At 42.6% G+C, this 23,020-nt stretch overlaps 1 protein-coding gene across 1 annotated transcript; it reads left to right on the top strand.

Moving 5' to 3' along the window:
- Positions 1-2,242: 2,242 nt before the first annotated feature.
- CA3 (carbonic anhydrase 3) lies at positions 2,243-20,888 on the top strand. The gene is made up of 7 exons (XM_038745881.1): positions 2,243-2,381; positions 4,122-4,319; positions 9,027-9,145; positions 10,043-10,135; positions 13,204-13,266; positions 14,609-14,764; positions 19,933-20,888. The coding sequence occupies exons 1-7, from the start codon at positions 2,348-2,350 to the stop codon at positions 20,050-20,052; spliced, it is 783 nt and encodes a 260-aa protein (XP_038601809.1). The 5' UTR covers positions 2,243-2,347; the 3' UTR covers positions 20,053-20,888.
- The last annotated feature ends 2,132 nt before the right edge of the window (positions 20,889-23,020 follow it).

Genomic DNA, 23,020 nt, shown 5'->3' with positions numbered 1-23,020 from the left:
ATTACAACTCTAATTTTTACCAACATAATAAATCATTGCCATGAATTTCAAATGCTCTCAGGCATTTCACAAACACATTAGCCTAAATCTATATTCTCTCCCTCTACATTAACCTGCCAATAAACTGAAATGGAAAGTAAAAAAAATGAATAATGAGGAGAAAAATAATCACAGATCACTAGTGCCAAAATCTACATTGTAAGTAGTTGTGCTTCTCTCTGCTCATTTTATAATTGAATTTAATAAAAACCCTCCCTATTTATTTCACAACTGAAGCGTCATCATCTCTTAAGCTGCCTTCCCTGCTGGAATTCTGTTTCCATTCTGTGACCGTCAAAGATTTCCCTTTCACAGTTTGCGACTGGGAGAAACAGTTGGGCTCTCCTATTTATCAAAGCCAGAAAAGTGACTTCTTTCACTTTTATGCCCAGGATACCTTGGATCTTATAAACATCCCTTCTCCTGCCTCTGGAGAAGGACGTCGTGTGACCTGCAGGAATGTATGTAGGTGCTGTGGTGATGAGAACAGTCCGGTGAACATGGCTCCATGCCCTGGCCCTGGAGACTCGGCAAGGAGCTTGCCCCTGATGAGGCCGGCCAGGGGGTGACCACAGTGGCCCAGGGAAGCCAGAGCTCCTCCTGGTCCCCTGCCCTCCTCCCGATCTCCAGGGACTTGACCCCCTGGCCCGGATCCCACTGGGCCTGAGGTTGCCCCCAGCCCCTGCGCTGCCCAGGATCCTGCCCGCTTCCAGGCCTACCCTGCCCAGAGAGACCCTGAGCCCTGGTGGAGGAGGAGGAGGCAGGAGGAGGGCACAGAGGTGGAGAGAGAAGGGGAGAAAGGTGGAAGGGGGAGAAGGGAATGGCTTAGTGGAGAGAGCATGGGCTTGGGACTCAGAAGACGGGGGTTGTAATCCCGGCTCCTCCACTTGTCTGCTGTGTGACCTTGGGCAAGCAAGGCAGTTAACTTCTCTGTGTCTCAGTTCTCTCATCTGTAAAATGGGGATGAAGACTGTGAGCCCCATGTGACACAACCTGATTACCTTGTATAATAATAATAAAATAATAATAATAATAATAATAATAATGGCATTTATTAAGCACTTACTATGTGCCAAGCACTCTTCTAAGCACTGGGGAGTTTACAATAATAATAATGGTATTTATTAAATGTTTACTATGTGCAAAGCACTATTCCAAGTGCTGGACACAAGGCGATCAGGTTGTCCCACATGGGGCTCACAATCTTGTATCTTGTACCTCCCCCAGTGCTTAGAATAGTGCTTGGCACATAGCAATTGACAAATACCATAATTATTAATTATTATTATTAAGGGGAGAAAGGTGGAGGGGGGAGAAGGGGAGGAAGAAAGAATGGGGAAGAGGAGTCAGGCGGGGTGAGGCAGAGGGAGAAAGGGAGAGGGAAAAGGGAGGCAGGAGGAGGGGGAGAGGGAAGGGGGGAGGTAGAAGGAGGAAGGGAAGGCAGGCTGAGAGAAGGGGGAGGGAGAGAGGGAGATGGAGTGGGGAAGGGGGCAGGGAGATGGAGAGGGAAAAGGGAGAAGGAGGGGGAAGGAGAGGCAGATGGAGAAAGGAGAGTGGAGGAGAGGGAATGGGGAAGTAGATGGAGAGGGGCGTGTAAGAGGAAGGGAGGGAGATGAAAAGAGGAAGGGGAGACAGGGAGACCGGGAGAGGGCAACTGCGTGGGAAAAGGGGTCGGGGGGGGGAGCTGTGGGCGGCCGGTGGAGTACGGAGAGGGAGTGGAAGAAGAAGTGTGGTAGAGGCAGGGGAAGGTGGAGAAGTCTGGGGCGGGGGGAGGCGGCGGGCGCTGGAGGGAGGAGAGGGGAGACAACTAAAGGAGGGAGGTGGGAAGGGCAGATGGGAAAGCGGGCTACCGTAGGGCAGTACAGGGTAGGGGGGCGATGGACCGGCAAACAGAGGAATAAGGGGGGCGGGGGCCGGAGGGGGAGGAGAGGGAGGGCACTCTTTCCAAGGTCGTCCTTTTCGGCTTGACCTCGCTGCAGGCTGGAGCGGGGATGGTGATGGGGAACGGTCCGGACGCCACGGGACCAGAGAGGGCGGGAGCTGGCACACATTATTATATCGGGGGGCAGGGGGCAGGGGCAGGGGGGGGTTCTCCTTTCTACTCTCGACCCCGCCTCCACCCAGAGCGACCCTCCCTCTCCCCTCCCCATCCGCCCCCGCCCCCCCAAAATGGACTGGGCGACCCTGGCTATAAAAGCCCCTGGTCCCGCAGGACGGGAAGGCGTCTCGGAGGAGAGAGCAGGGGGCCAGCAGCCGGCGCCGGGCACGCAGGGACGGAGACAGAAGAAGCAGAGGAAGGAAGGAGACCATGGCCAAAGAGTGGGGTTACGCTAGCCACAACGGTGAGTGACCATGGGGGAGGGGGAGGAGGAGGAGGAGGAGGAGCAGAAACGATTCCTGCAAAAACTATTCCCATTGCAGCCGCAGCAGCAGCAATAGGAATAGTTTTTGCAGGAATAGTTTTTGCAGGAAATCTGTTTATCGTATCGTGCTTCCCCAATCACTCTGCACCAGTAATAATAATCATAATGGTATTTGTTTAGCACTTCCTGTGTGCCAATCACTGTTCTAAGAGCTGAGGTAGATACAGGGTCATCAGGTTGTCCCACGTGGGGCTCAAACTTTTAATCCCCATTTTACAGGTGAGGGAACTGGGGCACAGAGAAGTGAAGCGACTTGCCCAAAGTCACACAGCTGATAAGTGGCAGAGCCAACCCGTGACCTCTGACTCCCAAACCCGGGCTCTTTCCATGAAGCCACACTGCTTCTCATAATGATGTGTTTGTTAAGCACTTACCATAAGTGCTCGATGAATGTGATTGAATGAGTAATAATAAATAATGGTGTTTGTCAAGTGCTTACTATGTGCCAAGCACTGTTCCAAAGGCTGGAGCAGATACAAGGTAAGCAGGTTGTCCCACTTGGAGCTCACAGTCTTCAGCCCCATTTTACAGATGAGGGAACTGAAGCACAGAGAAGTGAAGTGACTCACCCAGGGTCACACAGCAGACAAGTGGTGGAGGTGGGATTAGAACCCACGTCCTCTGACTCCCAAGCCCAGGCTCTTGCCACTGAACCACGCTGCTTGTCATGCAAGGTGCTTCTCAGAGATGAATATCAAGCACTTACTGCGCACAGAGCACTATGCTAAGCACTGGGAAAGGGTTTACAGCTGAGAATGAGACTCAGGTGTTGCCTCTGGAGGGGCTCCCAGGACTCCCTGGCCTGCCTTGCCCTGTCCCCCGCACCCGGAGGGGGTTTCCTTTGCCCTGCACCGGACCTCTGTTTCCCCATGCATACCCCTAGCTCTTGGGAGCTGGTCCAGACCACGGCCCGCAGCTACAGGATGGAGCAGGTGGAGGCTTCTCTTGATTTTTACTTTTTCTTCTAGCTTCTGCAATTTTCCTGCCCTTTCAGGAGGCCTGTTTTATGAGTGAACATCGCTCATGGTGAAACTTGGGACAGACCCAGGGGATGATCCTCCACTTCCCATCCTTACCCACTGCTCACCCCAGCATTCCCGAGGTCCCCGGGTCGGCTAAACCAGAGGCAGGCCCTGCAGCTGCTAGCCACCCACAGGCAAAGCTGATCTGTAGAGCCCCCTTTGGCAGATCTAGAACCAAAGCCCATTGCGATTTATAACTGTAAACCGTGTTCAACCCCTCTGTCAAGCAGGAGAGAGATTCCTTGCTGGGAAAGCGGTAATAATAATAATGATGATAGTATTTGTTAAGTGCTTACTATGTGTCAAGCACTGTTCTAAGTGCTGGAGGAGATACAAGGTAATCAGGTTGTCCCATGTGGGGCTCACAGTCTTCATCCCCATTTTGCAGATGGGGTAACTGAGGCCCAGAGAAGTTAAGTGACTTGTCCAAAGTCACATAGCTGACATGTGGCGAAGCTGGGATTAGAACCCACGACCTCTGACTTCCAAGCCCATGCTCTTTGCACTAAACCATGCTGCAAAATACCATGAGAATATCCCATAAATATGAGCCCTGCCTCTGGGTACCCTACTATAACATTCAGTATTTCGAAGAAGTATGTCTTTGATTTGACCAAATCTTTTTTTTTTTGTCCAGGGCCTGACCACTGGCACGAACTTTACCCAAATGCTAAGGGAGACAATCAGTCCCCTATTGAACTCCACACCAAAGACATAAAATATGACCCCTCTCTGAAGCCCTGGGTTACTGCTTATGATCCTGGCTCTGCAAAGACCATTTTGAACAATGGAAAAACGTGTCGGGTTGTATTTGATGACAGTTATGATAGATCAAGTAAGTCTGACTCCCTAAAGTATCAAGAATTAAGTTAATGTGTATGTGTATATGCAAATATATATATTAATAGCATTTGCTAAGCACTTACTGTGTCCCAGGCACTGTACTAAGTTCTAGGATAGATACAAGTTAATCAGGTTGGACACAGTCCGTGCTCCACATGGGGCTCACAGTCTTAACCCCCATTTTGCAGATGAGGCAACTGAGGTATGGAAAAATTAAGTGACTTGCCCAAGGTCACACAGCAGACAAGGGGCAGAGCCAAGATTAGAACTCAGATCTTTCTGACTCCCAGGCCCATGCTTATATCCACTAGGCAACGCTGCTTCTCTAACATAGCAGACACAGTCCACACTCAATATTAATTGGTTAGCAGAACTTTATTACATGAAACAGGGGTTGAGTAGAGGAAAAGGACGTTGAAAGCATGGCACTGTCTTCTCTAGCCAAAATATGCTTTAATTATAAGAAGCTGTCCTACTTTATCTTTATATTGCATAATGCAGCAGAGCATAATTTAACACTTAACAGATTAACTTTCAGAAAATATCAGTTCTTCTAGAAATATTTTGATAAAGTCAAAAAAGTGTCTATACATATTGAAATAGAGATTTCTTCTGTAAAAAAAATTAACTCTCCTCACAATTTCAAGGAAAATTTTGAAAGCAAAGAGTCAGAAATGTTTTCATATTGAAAAAAGTTAAGAAACAACCCCTAGTTTACTTTCTGAGCTGCTGATATATTGCAGAGCTATTTAAAATTAAATTATGAACTTCAAACCCAAAGGCTGAAATCCTCTAAAAAAAGGAGCTAATTAAAATATTGCCATTATCATTAATTCATATTTATTGAGCATGCAGCAATAGGGCTGGAGAGAAGATTAAGAAGTTAGGTTCTTGGCTTCCCAACACTGGCCTGACAAGGAATGTGTTAAAAGTTTATTTTTTCTTAAAACCAGGTATGGCATTTTCTCCCAGGGCATCTATACATTTATATCTGTGTAAATCACCACTGTAGTTGAAAAAAGAAGCTAGTGCAAATGTTCTGCATTTCCAGGTATTTGCTGTACAGCAGTAGCAGCAGATCATAACCCAGAGAAGGCTTCCAGTGTTACTAAACATTCTGCAATCAGATGCTGAATATTTTGGATTCAGGGTGCTAATGAAAAGACATGTCAGGTTGACTTTTCAGCTGGAACTTGCCAGGTCCTTAGTTAATCCATCATTCAACCATATTTTTATAGGTGTCATCTATGAAAGAGAAGTATGACCAATTTTTCCTTTGATCTTTTTTGTGGCACTTCCAGGACGAAATACTAGTATTGCAGCAGAGCTGTGGTATGAAGTCTAATTTCTCATAGCTGCCACAGCACGAACAGAAATTTGATCCCTTGGTCCTGAAGACACAGGGGCAGCTTGAAGCGGCTATAGAGAACTCAGTCTGCTGCTCCCTCTAAACCAAGCATCCTGGTGCTCTAGGATTTCTATCATGTGGCACCCTCATATTTGCTGTGAGAATGATCACATAGAAATTATAAGTAAGATTCAAGGATATCATTTTCCAAGCTTTTCTACACATTTCCAATGTACATCTATGCCTTAATCCTTGCCAGTGAGATCATAAATGCTACCAACAATCTCTAATGACAGGTTACCACAACCTTACCATATTAAGCAAGCCATATTTGATGTATAAATTATTTTGCTTATTTTCATCAACATGATTGCTATTGTCATCATTATCATCATTATCACAATCTAACAGGTTTTTGTTTTGCTAAGTGGAATTATCTTCTTACCATTGCATTCCCTTGCTTATATTCAATTCCTGCAACTTAACTATCTCTGACCATAATTGCTTCATTTCTGTGTCCCACTTAGTCTCTTCATAACTTTACCTCTGTAGACCTCTGGAGTTAGCAGAGCTATGGGAATGTCACTGATGAAATTCTCTCTATACCTCCATGCAGTATTAGTCTAGTTTACAATTTTAAATCTTTGATAGTTCTAGAAACCTCATTTCTAGACATCCCCTAGGTCATTGTGGTATTAATTAAGCTCAAACTATTGATGAGAGAGACATAATTATGTTTTTACTTTAGTGTTTGCTTGTGGCTGAGGATGCACAAAACTGCTATTGCATTACAGTTTGTTTCCATGTTTTCTGCTATTTTAACTATTGCTACCAATGTGAGATAACACTGGAACGTCACTATTGAAAGGTGTTGCAGTTTGTCCTCCGCTCTCCATAGTCCTTGCTTGGTTAAAAAGCCCTCTCAGAAAATCAATCAAATCAATGGCATTTATTGAGCGCTTACTGTGTACAGAGCACTGTACTAAGCACTTGGAAGAGTATAACATAACAAACTTGGTAGACATGTTCCTCACCCACAGGACCTTATAGTCTAGAGGGAGCTTACAGTTTAGGAAAGGGCTGCCTCTTTACTTCATTTTACATCTCTGGTACTAAGAAATTGCCCATTTGCAATATGAATGCAAGTGCTTTAAAACATGTGCATACACAGGTATAGTACATACAGGCCGCCTGACAGAGGAAAGAGGTGGGCACTGGTAGTCAGAACGCTTCTTTTCCCCTGGTTCCAGCCCTGCCACTCACCTGCTGGGGGACCTTGGGCAAGTCACCTTTCCTCTCTTTGCCTTATTTTCCTCATCTGTAAATTGAGGATATATGCCTGCCTCTTTGAGTGAGACTCGGTGTGGATTCAGGTACAAGGCCTGATTTGATTATGTTGGATTTATCATTCATTCATTCAATCATATTTATTGAGCGCTTACTGTGTGCAGAGCACTGTACTAAGTGCTTGGGAAGTACAAGTTGGCAACATATAGAGATGGTCCCTACCCAACAGCGGGCTCACAGTCTAGAAGGGGGAGACAGACAACAAAACAAAACATATTAACAAAATAAAATAAATAGAATAAATATGTACAAATAAAATAAATAAATAAATAGAATAATAAATACATACAAACATATGTACATATATACAGGTAGTGAGGGGAAGGGGTTCCAGTTCTTAGCACATAGTAAACATTTAACAAATACATTCACTTCTTCCATAGCACATGTTTTCATTATGCAATTTGGCTAGAATGTTGTGAGGGAGCTAGGAAGTGAACTCCTGAATATGCGAGCCTGTTTTGGAAACTATTCTATGATGTTGGAATAAACAATTTATGTACATGTGCTGGGCATTGGCAGTGGAGTGTGTACTCCATTGCAAATTTTCCTTAATGTGAGGTTTTGCAAGGGAATGTTTTGAAAACAATGTTCACCATAATTATTATACATAGATGCATCATTTAATTATTTCAGTTAGCAATTTTTCTGGTTCTGAATTCTTGCCTTGGTAATAATAATAATAATAATGGCATTTATTAAGTGCTTACTATGTGCAAAGCACTGTTCTAAGAGCTGAAGCACTGTTCTAAGCGCTTGGTCTTAGGATAAATATTATACCCCTTAGAATATTTGCTTATGCCTTAGAGTAGCAAATATTTCTATTTCTTTGGAGGCCTGTGGTTGCACTTGTGGTTTTTGTTTTGAACCCTGGTTTGGGGGAGGTAACTCACTATGGCTCTCTTGGGCACCGATTGAAGAGCCTCACTTCTCCATCAGCTTGTCAAGTGCCAGCACCAAAGAATCACCCAGTGGTGACAGCAATCCTTCCATCTGCTGGGAGGAGGCCTGGGAGTGGAGCCCCATTTCGGACCTCTAAAGTGTGTCACTGACCCCTTCATGAGAAGACAGCCTAGCTGGACCACCTTGCCCTAACCTTTCCCAGGCCCATTCTGACCATACTCAGGTTGAAGACAAGTCTGGAGCTACAGAAGGGTGGATAGACACCTTGCCTCAGACGGGCCTCTACAACCAGGCCCTCCCTGAAACACTTCCTGAATGATAATAATAACATTTGTTCAGCCCTTACTACATGCTAAATGCTAGGGTAAATATAAAGTTATCAGATGGGACCCTGGGTTTGTCCCATGTGGTGCTTACAATCTAGTTCCCCCTTATTGTTCAGATGTGCAATCTGAGATCCAGGATGGTTAAGTGGGACTCATCCAAGATCTCTCCCAGAGGAGCATTTGCAGAGCTGGGGCTTGAATGCCAGGCTCCTAACTCACTGTCCCATACTCTTTCTATTAGGCTCACACTGCCTTCTCAAGGGATTCTCAAGTTTTAAAAATGCTGTTCTTCAGGCTCAGGGAGGTGAATTGTGTTCTAGGATAGTGTTGAAGGATTAGCAAGACTGTTAGCATTCTATGGCACCTCTGAGCACCCTGGGAGTTGCCTGTCAATAAGACCCTTGGCAGATCTCCTCAAAGTGAGTGCTGGAAGAACAGCTTAGTGGGTAAATTATTTAGTCCTGGATTCTCAGCTGTAGAAGTAACCTTTCCCTTTCCCCTCACCTCCCTACTTACCGCACCCCAACTTTGAAGTGAGGACCTAGGGGCTGAGGAAATTGTGTCGACACCAACATTCCCAACTTATTGGTTGGTAGAAATAAGGCAGCTACCGAAAACTCTGCCCCTAGATCAGAATGGTTCTCCGGCCATTATCTGTTGCCAGTTATTTTAGCTTGAGCTGCAGAAGAGAGCCATCTTTGAGAACAGCCTGGAGGCTAGGGAATGGAGAGGCCTCTGTTGATGTCACTGTTAACCAGGGTTGTTTGGGTTTCAGTGCTGAGGGGAGGGCCCCTCCCCGGGCCCTACAGACTCCGGCAGTTTCACATTCACTGGGGCTCTACGGATGACCACGGCTCTGAGCACACTGTGGATGGAGTGAAATATGCTGCAGAGGTAGGAGTTGCCTTCAATCCACCATCAGGAACAAATGACAAAAACTGAAACACACCCACTGCACTCCTGAGCTCTCTACTTCACACTCAGTAGGCAGTTGAGTCTAGTGCATTTTCCCTAGAGGTAAAGTGACCCCAGGCTTCCCCTTTCCAGGTCTCACAACTACTTCCAGGCCTAGCCCCACTAAGCTGTAGCACATTATCCAGGCATGTCCTCCCACTTCGGCAGGCATAAAAGTTGCCCTGGCCCTTACCCTGAAGGCAGTCCTCTCCCAAAATATTAGGGGCTGGGAGTCCGAGCAAAGCAGACTATTGTTTGCAAAGTTAGGCTAAATGATCAGCTTTCTTTTTATGTGTAAAGTGTCAGTCATGATTCTTCCCAATTTTGATCCCAAATAAAATATTTTGGTTATTCTTCATCCCCAAACCAACTTCACTGCTGTGAAATACTAGAATCCATTCTTGTTCTTGCTCTATGCAATTCACTGGGAGATTCGGGACTTATTTAAATAGTACTCAAGCTAACTATTACTCTTCTTACTTAGTCATTGACTTTTTCATAGGAAAGATGTGACCATATAACACAGAAATAATAAATGATAACCTCTTTCTGGTAGCTAGAAAACTTTTTTCCTTCAGCCCTGATCATAAATATGTAATCATGTTTACCACGTTTTATGTAGCTTTTATTTTCATTATTTAAAACTCTAAGGAATCCCCCCTTTTTTTTAGAAATTCCTGTATTATGTAGATTTCTCAGGGGCTGTCTAGAGGCACTTAAAAGACGGAGTTACGTGAACCACAGTGTTACACCAGACCCTTATTTACCAATGCGTAAATGGATGTGTGAATTTTTTAAAAGTATATTTGTCACATATTTATGTTCTACCATTTTCAGCTTCATATGGTTCACTGGAACTCCAAATATGGCAGCTTTGGAGAATCTTTGAAGAAACCTGATGGAATCGCAGTCATTGGGCTCTTCCTGAAGGTCGGGTAAAACGTGTCGTCTTTCTTCCCAAAAGTTAGGATTTTTTCCCTTTTCCTTTTGAGCCCTGATATGTTTGCCAGGAGTTCCCCACTCCATTCCCCTTCAGCCATCATTCTACCACCAGGCATGGATATTGGCATCCAGGTGTGTTATGAGGCTAACTTGACATAGTGTTTCTTCAGCTACAGGCAGCCCCAGCCCAGAGTCACAGATGCTGGAACAAAGTCCCATCATCACTTCCTCTAAGATGATCCAGTCCCACTCTTCCTCCAAAGCACAGAGGAGCAGCAGAATCACCATCCATTTGCTCATTCATTCAATCTTATTTATTGAGTGCTTACTGAGTGCAGAGCACGGTACTAAGAGCTAGGGAGAGTACAATATAACAATAAACAGACACATTCCCTGCCCACACAAGCTTATGGTCACCAACCCATCCTGTTCTGAGGTGGGCCCTCCTTCCTAAGAAGGTTCACAACCTAGAAGAGCCACAGATGTGTTGTGGCCAGCAGCATATCCCAGTCACTGTCTGGAAAGAAAGCTCTTCTTGCTCCCTCTCCCCATCCTGTAGCCCCTAAGAGGCTAAAAGGGCATCATTCCCCTCTGGCAGACTCCTTACTTTACTGCCTACTGCAGAAGGGGTTTGTTGCATTTGTCAGTAGGCTAGCATTTAAAATAATGCAAGAAAGATTAACCTGCAATGTCTTTTTTCATGAAATATTTCCCTCTTGGGTGGTTACATGATGTCAGAGTGATCAGTCTTAGTCTACCTGACCCATAATTTACTCACTGTGCTGTCCAACTGGACTAGTCAGTCAGTCAATCATATATTTTAAGCCTTACTGTGAGCAGAGCACTATACTAAGTGCTTGGAAGAGTACAGTATAATAATAAACAGACACATTCCCTGGTTTATAAGGAGCGTATAGTCTAGTGGGGAGGAGTCAGACCAGAAGTCAGCCCGGAAAGTAGAAGAGCCCATTGTTCTTTAGTGTCTTTTTTTTTTTTTCCTTTCCTCTTCTCTTACTGTCTGTCCACTGGCCCTCCTACCCAGCTCTGAATGCCACCCCTGACTCTGGGCCCCTCTAAGAAGACACCTCCAAAGCATTGAGGTACTTTCTCCAATGGAATGAAGTAGTAGTCCCATCCAGAGTTTAACTCCAAGTAACTCAAAATGTTTTGGCCTTCAAATGCATAACATCAGATTCCTAATTAATAAGAATGGTATTTAAGCATTTACTATGTGCCAAGCACTGTACTAAGTGCTGGGGTGGACACAAGCAAATCAGGTTGGACACAGTCACTGTCTCTTGTGGGGCTCATAGTCTCAATCCCCATTTTATGAGGCACAGAGAAATGAAGTGACTTGCTCAAGGTCACACAGTAGGTATGTGGCAGAGTGGGATTCATAATGTATGGTGATTCATAAGAGGACAAAATGTTTTATCACTAGACACTCATGCAATGTGGTTTTTGTGAAACCGTACTTAGAAGGATGAATATAGCATTTAATTGAAATGTGACCATAAAGCCAGAAATTTTGTCTAAGAAGCAGGGTATACCACATGTCAAATTCTTTCTAAATTATTTGAAGGTATAGAATTTCTTCTCCTGTAGTATGGTCATATGTTCATCATTCACATTGCATGACCTCTCAGGTATTTTTCAAGAAGTTTGGATAAAAATTGAAAAGAATTTTGTGTGCTTCGATCAACTACTTCCAAGAATTGAGTTACCCAAAGGGGAAACAATGCCTCAACAGCCAAAGCATTGCTTAAGGCATCTTCTCTGAAAATACTTAATACTGGAGTTATCTTTTGAGGTCCTGCCTAGAGGCAAAAGGATGCAATAATGCATATTCCAATGTCTGTTCTAGTGCTGATTCTTTGGCAACTCTCATGGCCAGCTGGTTTGGGAAAGAAGGTGCATACATGCAATTCAGCATGGCTCAGTGGAAAGAGCACGGGCTTTGGAGTTAGAGGTCACGGGTTCAAATCCCAGCTCAGCCACTTGTCAGCTGTGTGACTTTGGGCAAGTCTCTTAACTTCTCTGGGCCTCAGTTCCCTCATCTGGAAAATGGGGATTAAGACTGTGAGCCCCACGTGGGACAACCTGATCACCTTGTAACCTCCCCAGCGCTTAGAACAGTACTTTGCACATAGTAAGCGCTTAACAAATACCATCATTATTATTATTATTAATTATAGAGGGGCCTGTTGGTGTATTAAGTACTCTCAATCAGCTCTCCTCTTCCTACCTAACCTCTCTGATCTCCTAGTACATCCCAGCCTCCACACTTCACTCCTCCATCTACAACCTGATTGATCTTGTCTTTCTTGCTTCCAACCTCTTGCTCATGGTCCTCTCTCTAGTCTGGAACTCCCCCCACTTCAGATCTGATTGATCATCATTCTCCCCATCTTAAAAGCCTTATTAAAATCACATTTCCTCCAGGAAGCCTTCCCTGGCTAGTCCTTAATTTCTCCACCCTATTTATCCTCCCTATGACCTTGGGTCTGTATCCCTTAAGCATTTGACTCATTCCTCTCCCCATCCCCTAATCACCCTTAAGCAATTTGATACTCCTCTCCCTGCACTCCCCACTCCCCAAGACCCACAGCACTTATGTACGTATCCTTTATTTTAAAGTCTATCACCCCCACTAGACTTTAAGTTCCTTGAGGGCAGGAATCATATCTACCAATTCTATTATACTGTACTATCTCCCAAGTGCTTATTGCAGTGCTCTGCACATAGAATGTGTTCAATGATTACCATTGATTGATTGATTGGATCTATGGATTTGCATTCTAAGCTTAGAAGCCAATGTGAAATCACTAAAATTGATTCTAGTACTGTGGGGGAAAATAAGGAAATAGTTTTATTCTCATTTCTCTCGGAGAATTCTCTTCAGTGACATTTTGGCTCAGAACAAGATGTTCTGACATTTTCTCTATCAGAAATAGCAGATGGGATGGCTCAGGGTCAATTTTTAGGCAATGTTAAGTTTTAATGAAGGAAAAAGTAATTATTTAACTGTTATTCAGTTTCTGTTTTCTATGTTACAGATAGGACAAGAGAAAGGGGAATTCCAACTACTTCTTGATGCTCTCGATGCTATAAAGACAAAGGTAGAAACTATTTTTTTTAATGAAGTGCAAATTTTAATTTTCTTTCCTAGTCTACAAAGTGCAGAGTTGTCTCCTTTGCTTCACTTCACTTTACCTCAAACATATACACTGCAGAAAGTATCTGAAAGCTTTTCTGACATGGTTTCATTGTTTTTTGACCACTCAAGAACTGAATTTTACCCTGGTGGCAAATGTAAGGCATTTGATAAATAAAGAAAAAGTGCTCATTAAAATTCCAAAAACTTTCAGGAAGAAAAGTAGGCCATCTACCTTCAGCCTGTTTGAATCATTGGGAAGTACTCCCCGAGCTTTTATATTTGCCAAACTCCATGCATTTCAAAAATCAAACTATTTTATTTACTCTGTGCATTTTCCATAAGTTTCCATTTCTAGAGCAGAGGAACTGAGAGTTCCAACCTGCCTTTGAATAGGGAACTCTTTCTGAATAGAGTTAGACTTTATGGTAACATGAACATGACCCTTTCCCTGTGGATGGGTTGAAGCTGAATGTTGAAGCAATTATTCGGTTACGTGTTTGACCTCCCCTACCAAGAGTGTGAGACTTTTGTGCACCAGTGAAAGTATCTTAATATATTCTTGAATAATTCCTTCAGCACTAAGTACAGTGTTTTATACCTTGCAAGCACTTAATAAGTGTTGGTAACTTTAATATTAATTTATAAAAGCAATTCATGAAAAAAATCTCTGGTTTTGCCCAAGTCATTTAAATAATATAATGGTATTTCCATCACATCTCCTGTTCTCTCAGGCCATATTTACCTTAGCGAGTAACTAGGAATAATTGTATCGAGTAATAATAACTATGATATTTTTAAACACTTACTATGTACTGAGCACTACACTAGGTGCTGAGGTGGATTCAACATATGCAGATTGGACTCAGCTCCTGTCCCATGTGTGGCTTGAAACCTTATAGGGAGGGACGACAGGCATTTAATTCCCCTTTTACAGAAGAGGACACTGAGGCACAGTATGTGAAGTGACTTGCCCAGCATCACACAGGAGGCAACTGGCAGAGCCAGAACTACATTCCTGAATCTAGGCCCAGGTTCTTTCCACTAGGCCATACTGCTTCTCAGTAATCAATACAAATTTCAATAGAAGAATCAAAATGAGTTTCTTAAATTGATGAAAGGGAACTTACACTTCTTGCCCATTAAAAAATAAATAAAACTTGGCAAGGGCACAGGGTTTTAAAGGAACTACTGCTCCGCACTGTTTTCAAGGAAACTGTCAATTAACCATTAATAGAATTGGAGGGCATTTTCTGATAAGACTCCTTGCAGAGTGGTAAAGGGAACATTCTGATTATTTCTTTCAGGGCAAAGAGGCCCCTTTCACTCGCTTTGACCCTTCCTGTCTGTTCCCTGCTTGCCGGGATTATTGGACTTATCATGGCTCTTTCACCACTCCCCCATGTGAAGAGTGCATCGTCTGGCTTCTTCTGAAGGAGCCCATTACTGTGAGCTCTGACCAGGTAAGGTTCACCTAAATACTTTGAGTTTTTTGGAGTGTTCTTTCAATGGTAATTTGCTCTTGCTAAAACCTTCATCAACTAGGAATTTGAGCTTGTGACCCATTTAACCATTTACAGCTATTTCCTTGTCACTTCCAGGCACTAACTGAACCCTAAAAACAAAACCGTTTCCTGGTTTTAGATTAATAGGCAATTTTCTCACAGCACGTAAATCCCACTAAAACTAACTTCTCAGTTCTGACTTCTTTCTCTGTGAAAAGTCATTAACCTAAATGTTTTTGGACACTTTTTCTCCCATGAGTTATTTAAATATAGGGACCCATTTAGTTTGAATTCAGGTGTATTCCTTTGGGTAAATAAAATAACTTACTTCCTTTAGAGCCAAACTATTTGCCTTTCTTTTATTCTTTCTAGAATTTTATAAGCTATTGAATTTTCATACAGTAACTTTGCTTGACTGAGACCTGCTATATGGGGATTAAGACTGTGCACCCCATGTGGGACAACCTGATTACCTTGTATCAACCCTAGTACTTAGACCAGTGCTTGGCACATAGTAAGTGCTTAACAAATACTGTTATCATTATTATTATTATTATTGTTTTTATTATTAACACAAGAAAAGTTCAGCAAATCTCTGGATATTTCTTGCCAAAATACTCCTCATCCAAAGAAGTCTTATTTATGTGGATGAGAAAGGTAAAATGTCAAGGTTTTTACTCTCTGATGGAAGCTGATAATTTAGATAAAAATCTGCTTCATACTGGCTCAGTATTCTTGATCAGGGCAAAGAAGGGAGAATTGTGGAAAAGATTCTCTGGAATAAAATTTTCCACCAGACAGTCAGGCATGCATGCAAGCGGGCAAGCAGTCATTCAACAGGGTATAAGGGACATTTACTATGCTCAGAGCTACACCTGATGCCAAGAAGAGAAAAGAGGTAGAAAATGTGAGTCCTGCCTTTAAGAAGCTTTCAGTGATTTAGGGGTGACAGGATAAACACAGATAAAAGAACAAAGAAATCAATCAATCCATCAATGGTATTTGTTGAGTGCTTGTGATATGCAGAGCACTGTACCAAGAGCTTGGGAGAGCACAATATAATAGAGTTAGCAGACACACTTTCTTCCCACAAGGAGCTTACAATCTAGAGGGGGAGACAGAAATTAATATGAATAGATAAGTAATTTATAATATATAATTTAATGATATATAATATAAGAAAGTGTTGAAATAGAGTCACCAAATAATACCAGAGAGTCTAAGAATTACAAGCATGCTACTGGCATGGTGAAAAGGAATATTTTAGTCTAAAAAGCCCCCCAGAAGCCAGCAGAGTCCCTGAGGGACCACTTTATAGAGATTCCTGCCCCAGTATTTTCACTTGGGTTTGGAAGAAAGGATGATGAAGAGGACCTGAAGAAGGTATTTAAACAATGACATTGCAGTGATTCAGAGACAGGGAGATCCTGGGCAGAATGGATAAGCCAGTTGAATAATAATAACAGTGATGATAATAACAGTCATATTTGTTAAATGCTATACTAAGAGTTGAGTTAGATACAAGTCATCAGGTTGGACACAGTCCCTGTTCCACTTGTCAGTCAATCAATCAATGGTATTTATTGAGCACTTACTGTGTGCAGAGCATTGTGCTAAATGCTTGGGAGAGTACAATACAACAGAGTTGGTAGACATAATGCCTGTCAACAGGAGTTTACAATCTACAGTCCACTTGGGGCTCAAAATCTGAGTAGGAGAGAGAACAGATTTGTTTGACCCCAGAGAGGAATGTGTAGGCAGCAAGGAGATGTTTGGCCATTTGGGGATGATCAGAGTTGTGAATGTTCCCTGATCTGCTCCTTTCTGGTATACCTAAAAAGAAAATCTGAAAAATAGTGCTATATTGAGGAAATAGAAATCAGTTCAATTTTTACAATAATCATGCAGGGAAACTGGTTTCTTATTTTCAAGAGTTGTAACAGGGTAGTTTAGTCAGACCTCATTCTCATCATGTTCTCCACACTTACCTCTTCACCTCTTTTTACTATACATTGGACATACTATCTCCATTAATTACATCACCTAATCTAATGGTGTGTGCTTTATTCTAAATCTTATGGCCAGATTGATGCTTAGCATTGATACTCAGCAAAATGGGTTGGTACAAAGTGAAGAAGAAAAACAATTATAATAATAATAATGGTAATAATAATAATAAAATGATGGTGTTTGTTAAGCCCTTACTATGTGCCAGGCACTGTTCTAAGAGCTGGAGTAGATACAACATAATAGGGTTGGACACAGTCCCTGTCCCACATAGAGCTCACGGTCTTCATCCCCATTTTACAGATGAGGTAATTGAGGCACAGAGAAGTTAATTGACTTGCTTGAGGTCACACAGCAGACAAGTGATGGAGCTGGGATTAGAACCCAGGTCCTTTTGACTCTCAGAGCCATGCTTTTTCCACTAGGCCAGGCTGAGAAGATTGAGGCAATACTTCAGTTATTTTAGCAAAATTTCCACCTTTGCCTCATCAGTTATGAGTATGTTTATTGGAATTACTCAAGGTCAGTCAGCCAGCTGGTTTTATTTATTGAGTCCCTACAGGGTTCAGGGCATTGTGTTCAGTACTTGGGAGAGTACAGTAGAAATAGGTCAGGATATTTCAGCGTCCCAGATCAGGCCTAATTTCCCCAGGTAATTGAGGGTTTCTTACCTGAACTATCCAGATATTTTCTCAACTTTTACTTCACTTCACAGAGTGTGTGTACACTAAGTAGTTAGGATAGTCAGCTGACAACAAATATGGAGGTGTCATGCTTGGTTTACAGCTATTTCAATCAACGTCTCATCCAGATTTGACTGAATACCTGCAGGATGGTTTTCTCTTCAGGGTTGCTGTCTCCTAGTGGATAGAGCATGCTCCTAGGAGTCAGAAAGTCATGGGTTCTAATCCCCACACTGCCACTTGTCTGCTCTGTGACCGTGGGCAAGTCAATTCACTTCTCTGTGCCTCAGTTACCTAATCTGTAAAATGGGGACTAAGAGTGTTAGCCCCATGTGGAACAGGGACTGTGTCCAACCCCATTTGCTTGTATCCTCCCAGTGCTTAGTTCAGTGCCTGGCACATTGTAAGCGGTTAACAAATATCATTATTATTATTATTATTATTATTATTATTATTATTATTATTATTATTATTATTAACAAAGACAGAGCTAGGCAGGTAGGAGCTATAAGCCCCTAAACGAAGCATAAATGTGTGTTTTATATGTATACATATAAATCAGGATTTGAAAATGACACTAACGATGGTGAGTAATCAATCAATTATATTTATTGAACTCTGACTGTGTGCAAAGTATGGTACTAAGCACTTGGAAGAGTACAGTATAACAGAGTTGGTAATCACATTCCCTGTCCACAAGGAGCATACAGTCTAAAGGCGGAGACAGTCATTAACATAAATAAATGAATTTTGGATAAGCCCATAAGAGCTGTGGGGCTGAGGGAGGGGTGAGTAAAGGATGCAAAGGAGAAGCAGAACGGAATGGGAGGATAGAAAATAAGGGCTTAGCTGGGGAAGAAAATGTGATTTTAATAAGGCTTTGAGTTTTGTTGGGTTGTCTGTCTTCCCCTTCTAGATTATGAGCCCGTTGTTGGGTAGGGACTGTATCTGTTGCTGAATTGTAATTTCCAAGCACTTAGTACAGTGCTCTGCACACAGTAAGCACTCAATAAATATGATTGAATGAATGAATGAATAGTCAACCATCCATCTCTGCATAAAACAGAAACTTCTTACCATCTGCTTCAAAGCACTCAATCACCTTGACCCCTCCTACTTCACCTCTGTTCTCCTGCTACAACCCAGCCAACACACTTCACTCCTCTAATGCCAACATACTCACTGTACCTCCATCTTGTCTATCTTGCTGCCATCCCTCTAACCCATGTCTTGCCTCTGGCCCTTTTCATATCTGACAATTATTCTCTCTACCCTCCTTATTGAAGGCACATCTCCTCCAAGAGGCATTCCCTCACTAAGCCCTCATTTCCTCCTTTCTCACTCCTCTCTGCATCACCTGACTTGCTCCCTTTATTTACACCAGTCCCTAGCCCCATAGCACTTACCTATATGTCTGTAAATATATTTATTTATACTAATGTCTGTCTGCTCCTCTAGACTGTAAACTCACTGTGGGCAGAGAATGTGTCTATTATATCGCTGTGTTTTACTCTCCGAAGTGCACATGGCATAGTAGATAGAGCATGGGCCTGGAAGTCAGAAGATCATGGGTTCTAATCCTGGCTTTGCCACTTGTCTGCTGTGTGACCTTGGGCAAATCACTGTTCTGTGCCTCAGTTCCCTCATCTGTAAAATGGGGATCAAGACTGTGAGTCCCACATGGGACAGAAACTGTGTCCAACCGATTTGCTTGTATTCATCCTAGCATGTAATATAGTGCCTGGCACATAGTAAGCACCTAACAAATACCATAATTATTACTATTATTACAGAGTTCTGCACAGAGTAAGTGCTCAATAAATATGATTGATTGGTAGTAGGATGAGGACAGGACTGGAAGTCAGAGGACTAATTCTGGCTTTGTCACTTGCCTGCTGTTTGACCTTGGCAAATCATTTAACTTTTCTGTGCCTCAGTTTCCTCATCTGTAAAATGCGGATTCAATACCTGTTCTCATTTAGACTGTGAACTTCATGTGGGACAGGGACGGTGAGTGCCCTGATTATCTTCTATCCACTCCAGTGGTTGGTTCTTAACAAATTCTTATGCTTGATTAATTAAATAGATTTGGACTGATAAAAATAATGATAATAATTGTGGTATTTGTTAAGCGCTTACTATGTGGCAGGCACTGTATTAAGCCCTGGGGTAGATACAAGATAGTCTGGCTGTACACAGTCTATGTCCTTCAGTCTTAATCTCCATTTTACAGTTAAGGTAACTGAGGTACAGAGAAGTGACATGACTTGGCTAAGGTCACACAGCAGACAAGTGGCAGAACTGGGATTAGAACCCAGGTCCTTCTGACTCCTAGGCCCATGCTCTATCCACTAGGCCACTAACCACAACTCCTGGAATCTTGGCCCAGTTGGGCATTAGAGGCCGTGCTGATGTGTTTGATTGGGACTCTTGCAGATGGCCAAGCTCCGCACCCTTTGCTTCAGCGCTGAGAACGAGCCTCCTGTGCCCATGGTGGATAACTGGCGCCCACCTCAGCCCCAGAAAGGCAGAGTGGTGAGAGCCTCCTTCAAGTAAGGAGACTCTTCAAGATGACCGTGAAGTCGCTGTCTTCAAGGGTGGAAAGCCTTAAGTTCAGCCAAGAGTTACTTTTCACTTTCCACTGAAAGACATCTTTGTTTCCACGACTACAATTCTGAGTAATGAAATGTGACAAATCACTGAATTTTATTGATAGTAGCACAAAAAAATGCTTGGGGAAAAATCTAACCCCGTCATGAAAGTGGAGAGGATGGGGCTGATTCTATATAGCTGTTGCCTCATCTGGGAGAACAGCATTTCTAGGAATGTCTCCTGAAGAAGATACAGTTTCCTTTCAGCCTTAAATGCGACCATCCTCTATGCTCTTCAAATGATGACTTTTCTATCAGTCAAATTAATAATTAATCTGATGTTTATGAGTGACAGGATGTAGAGGTCAAATAATTGTGAAATAGCAGCTGGCAATTAAAACTGGTTTTGAATTTTAAAAAAATTGAAATGTTAAAGCTTTGAAGTTGTACATGACATCAAAAGGCAGTACATGATTCGTAAAACAAAGGATGAATGTCTTCAGTTCAATTATTAAGTTAACTTCCAAATGAAAAGTAAGTAAAACTAGAATTTTTGAAAAGGCTTCAATTTGTAATTTGCCATGAAGATAGTTTTCTACAAAAAGTAGGCTATTTGAATATCACAGACTTCTTACCACTGTCTTTGCATGCCTTTAAACAGCTGACTGATACACTGCTCTTTTGTTGACAATTTATACTGATCTTGCTACTGCAAAATCTACAGTATTGTACGACTACACTTGAAGCAATCGCAATCCTCTTTAAGAACGTCAACATTAATAAAGACCCTTATATAGAAAATGGTAGTTTATATTGTGCTTCTGGAACTAGACAATGGTATACAAGTAGGAAATTATGAATTAATCCTGGCAAAAACACCTTGCCTTAATCATTAAGAGATGCAGGGGAATTCACTATACTTACAGTTGTGGTTGCTTCCTTCGCAGTGTGGTATTGGACATCAGAAAAGTTCCTGGGATTTTATGCGATTCTAAGAATGCCACTTCTCACATGTGATTTTGGGGTCAGTTAGCATCAGGTGATCCATTACAGCCCAAGGGGTCTCATCTGACCCAGAGACTTAGGTAGCTTTCCAGAGGGAAGAGACTGCTGTTTAAAGCATTTGTTTAGACCTGCATAAATCATTTTGGCCTAGTCCCTAGTAAAGTCATAGGGCATAAAGTCTCTTGCACTCTACTGATGATGTCCTCCCCTGAGGATGGAGGACAAGCTTCAACTCAGTTCAGGCCTGAACACCTGAGCAGAAGAATCGCTGACAGTCCTTGTGGTTCACTCACACTCTCTTAACCCTGTCAGACGTGCTCCCTCTGGGGCCCAGGGTGTCACACATTGCAGAGTTCACACAGAGGATTTTTACCCATTTACAGACAAAGTGACTACAACATAGTGACAATGCTCATGCTATAGTGCCTTGACTCAGCAAGCACCTTGGTAGCTGCTCTGGTCTTCACATGATAATAATAATAATCCTTCCCTCTAGACTGTAAATCTGCTGTGAGCAGAGAATGTGTCTATTTATTGTTATATTGTACTCTCCCAAGTGCTTAGTACAGTGCTTTACACACAGCAAGTGTTCAATAAATTACATGGAATGAAATGAATGATTGAATAATAATAATAATAATTGTGGGAGTTTTTGTGATATTTCTTAAGTACCTACTATGTGCCAGGCACACTGTACTAAAGCATCGGGCTAGATACAAGCTAATCAGGTTAGACCCAATCTATGTCCCACATAGGGCTCACAGTCTTAATCCCTGTTTTGTAGATAAAGGAACTGAGGCCCAGAGAAGTGAAGTGGCTTCCCCAAGGTCACACAACAGACAAGTGGTGGAGCCAGAATTAGAAGCCAGATTGTTCTGACTCCCAAGGCCCATACTGTATCCACTAGGCTATGCTGCTTCTCTGGTGTTTTTGAAGTGCTTACTCTGTGCCAAGCAGTGGGGTAGATACAAATTCATCAGGTCAAACACAGTCATGGTCCCATATGTGGCTCACAGTTTAAGTAGGAGGGAGAACAGGAATTGAACCATCATTCTAACTCCCTTCTGCATCATTCTTACACTTGGATTTACACCTTTATTCACCCCTCCCTCAGTTCCACAGTACTTTTGTACTTATCCATAATATATTTATTTAAATTAATGTCTGTCTCCTGATGTCTATATCCTGCTCTAGAGGGTAAGCTCACTGTGTTATATTGTTCTCTCCCAACCACTTAGTTCAGTGTTCTGAACAGCAGTAAGTGCTCAATAAATGCAATTGATTGATTGATTTTAGAGATAAGGAAACTGAGGCACAGAGAAGTTAAGTGACTTCCCCAAGGTCATACAACAGGCAAGTGGTAGAGCAGAATTAGAACCCAGGTCTTCTGTCTGCCTGGGTTCTTTCCACATAGCCACACTGCTTCTCAGTGCTTTTTAGGATTCCTGCTAGGTTCCTTAATCAATCAGTCATACTTATTGAATGCTTACTGTGTGCAAAGCACTGTTCAAATGCCTGGGAGTATCCTGCAAAAAACCTAAGGTGGTTCTTCAATTGGAAACCTTCACCAATGATATCATAAAAGACAGAACTGGGACTAAGAATCCAGTTGCTGTTAACACTGGGAAAACAGCAGAGAAGTCTGCTACCCACATATAATCACGTGAAAAGCTACTGAAATGTATCCAGCTTTCTTCAATTAGCAATGTTCAGTCATTTTTTTTTAAAAACAGAAGCAATAACTTCATTGCCCTGAGAAATGAGAAGGCTGTTAGGTCAGAGAAGTCCTGGGAGGCGGAAATTAAGTCACATGATAGATCCCTGTGAGGTTAAACCATTTAGTAGATTACCACATGGCTGAAGTAAGGCTAGGTTGGTCAGTGTGAAATGGGATGTGCTAATTAAATCCCTTGAAATTAGCAGGTGTG

The sequence above is a fragment of the Tachyglossus aculeatus genome, chromosome 4 (genome assembly GCF_015852505.1).
Source record: "Tachyglossus aculeatus isolate mTacAcu1 chromosome 4, mTacAcu1.pri, whole genome shotgun sequence".
Classification (NCBI taxonomy): Eukaryota; Metazoa; Chordata; class Mammalia; order Monotremata; family Tachyglossidae; genus Tachyglossus; species Tachyglossus aculeatus.
This window is presented reverse-complemented; position numbering and strand designations above follow the sequence as displayed.

Excerpts from the sequence above, each read along its gene's own strand:
- CA3 (XM_038745881.1), top strand. The coding sequence starts at position 2,348 with ATGGCCAAAGAGTGGGGTTACGCTAGCCACAACG. Across the intron at positions 2,382-4,121 it reads GGGTTACGCTAGCCACAACG|GGCCTGACCACTGGCACGAA; the intron begins GTGAGTGACCAT and ends TTTTTTGTCCAG. Across the intron at positions 14,765-19,932 it reads TTACTGTGAGCTCTGACCAG|ATGGCCAAGCTCCGCACCCT; the intron begins GTAAGGTTCACC and ends GGACTCTTGCAG.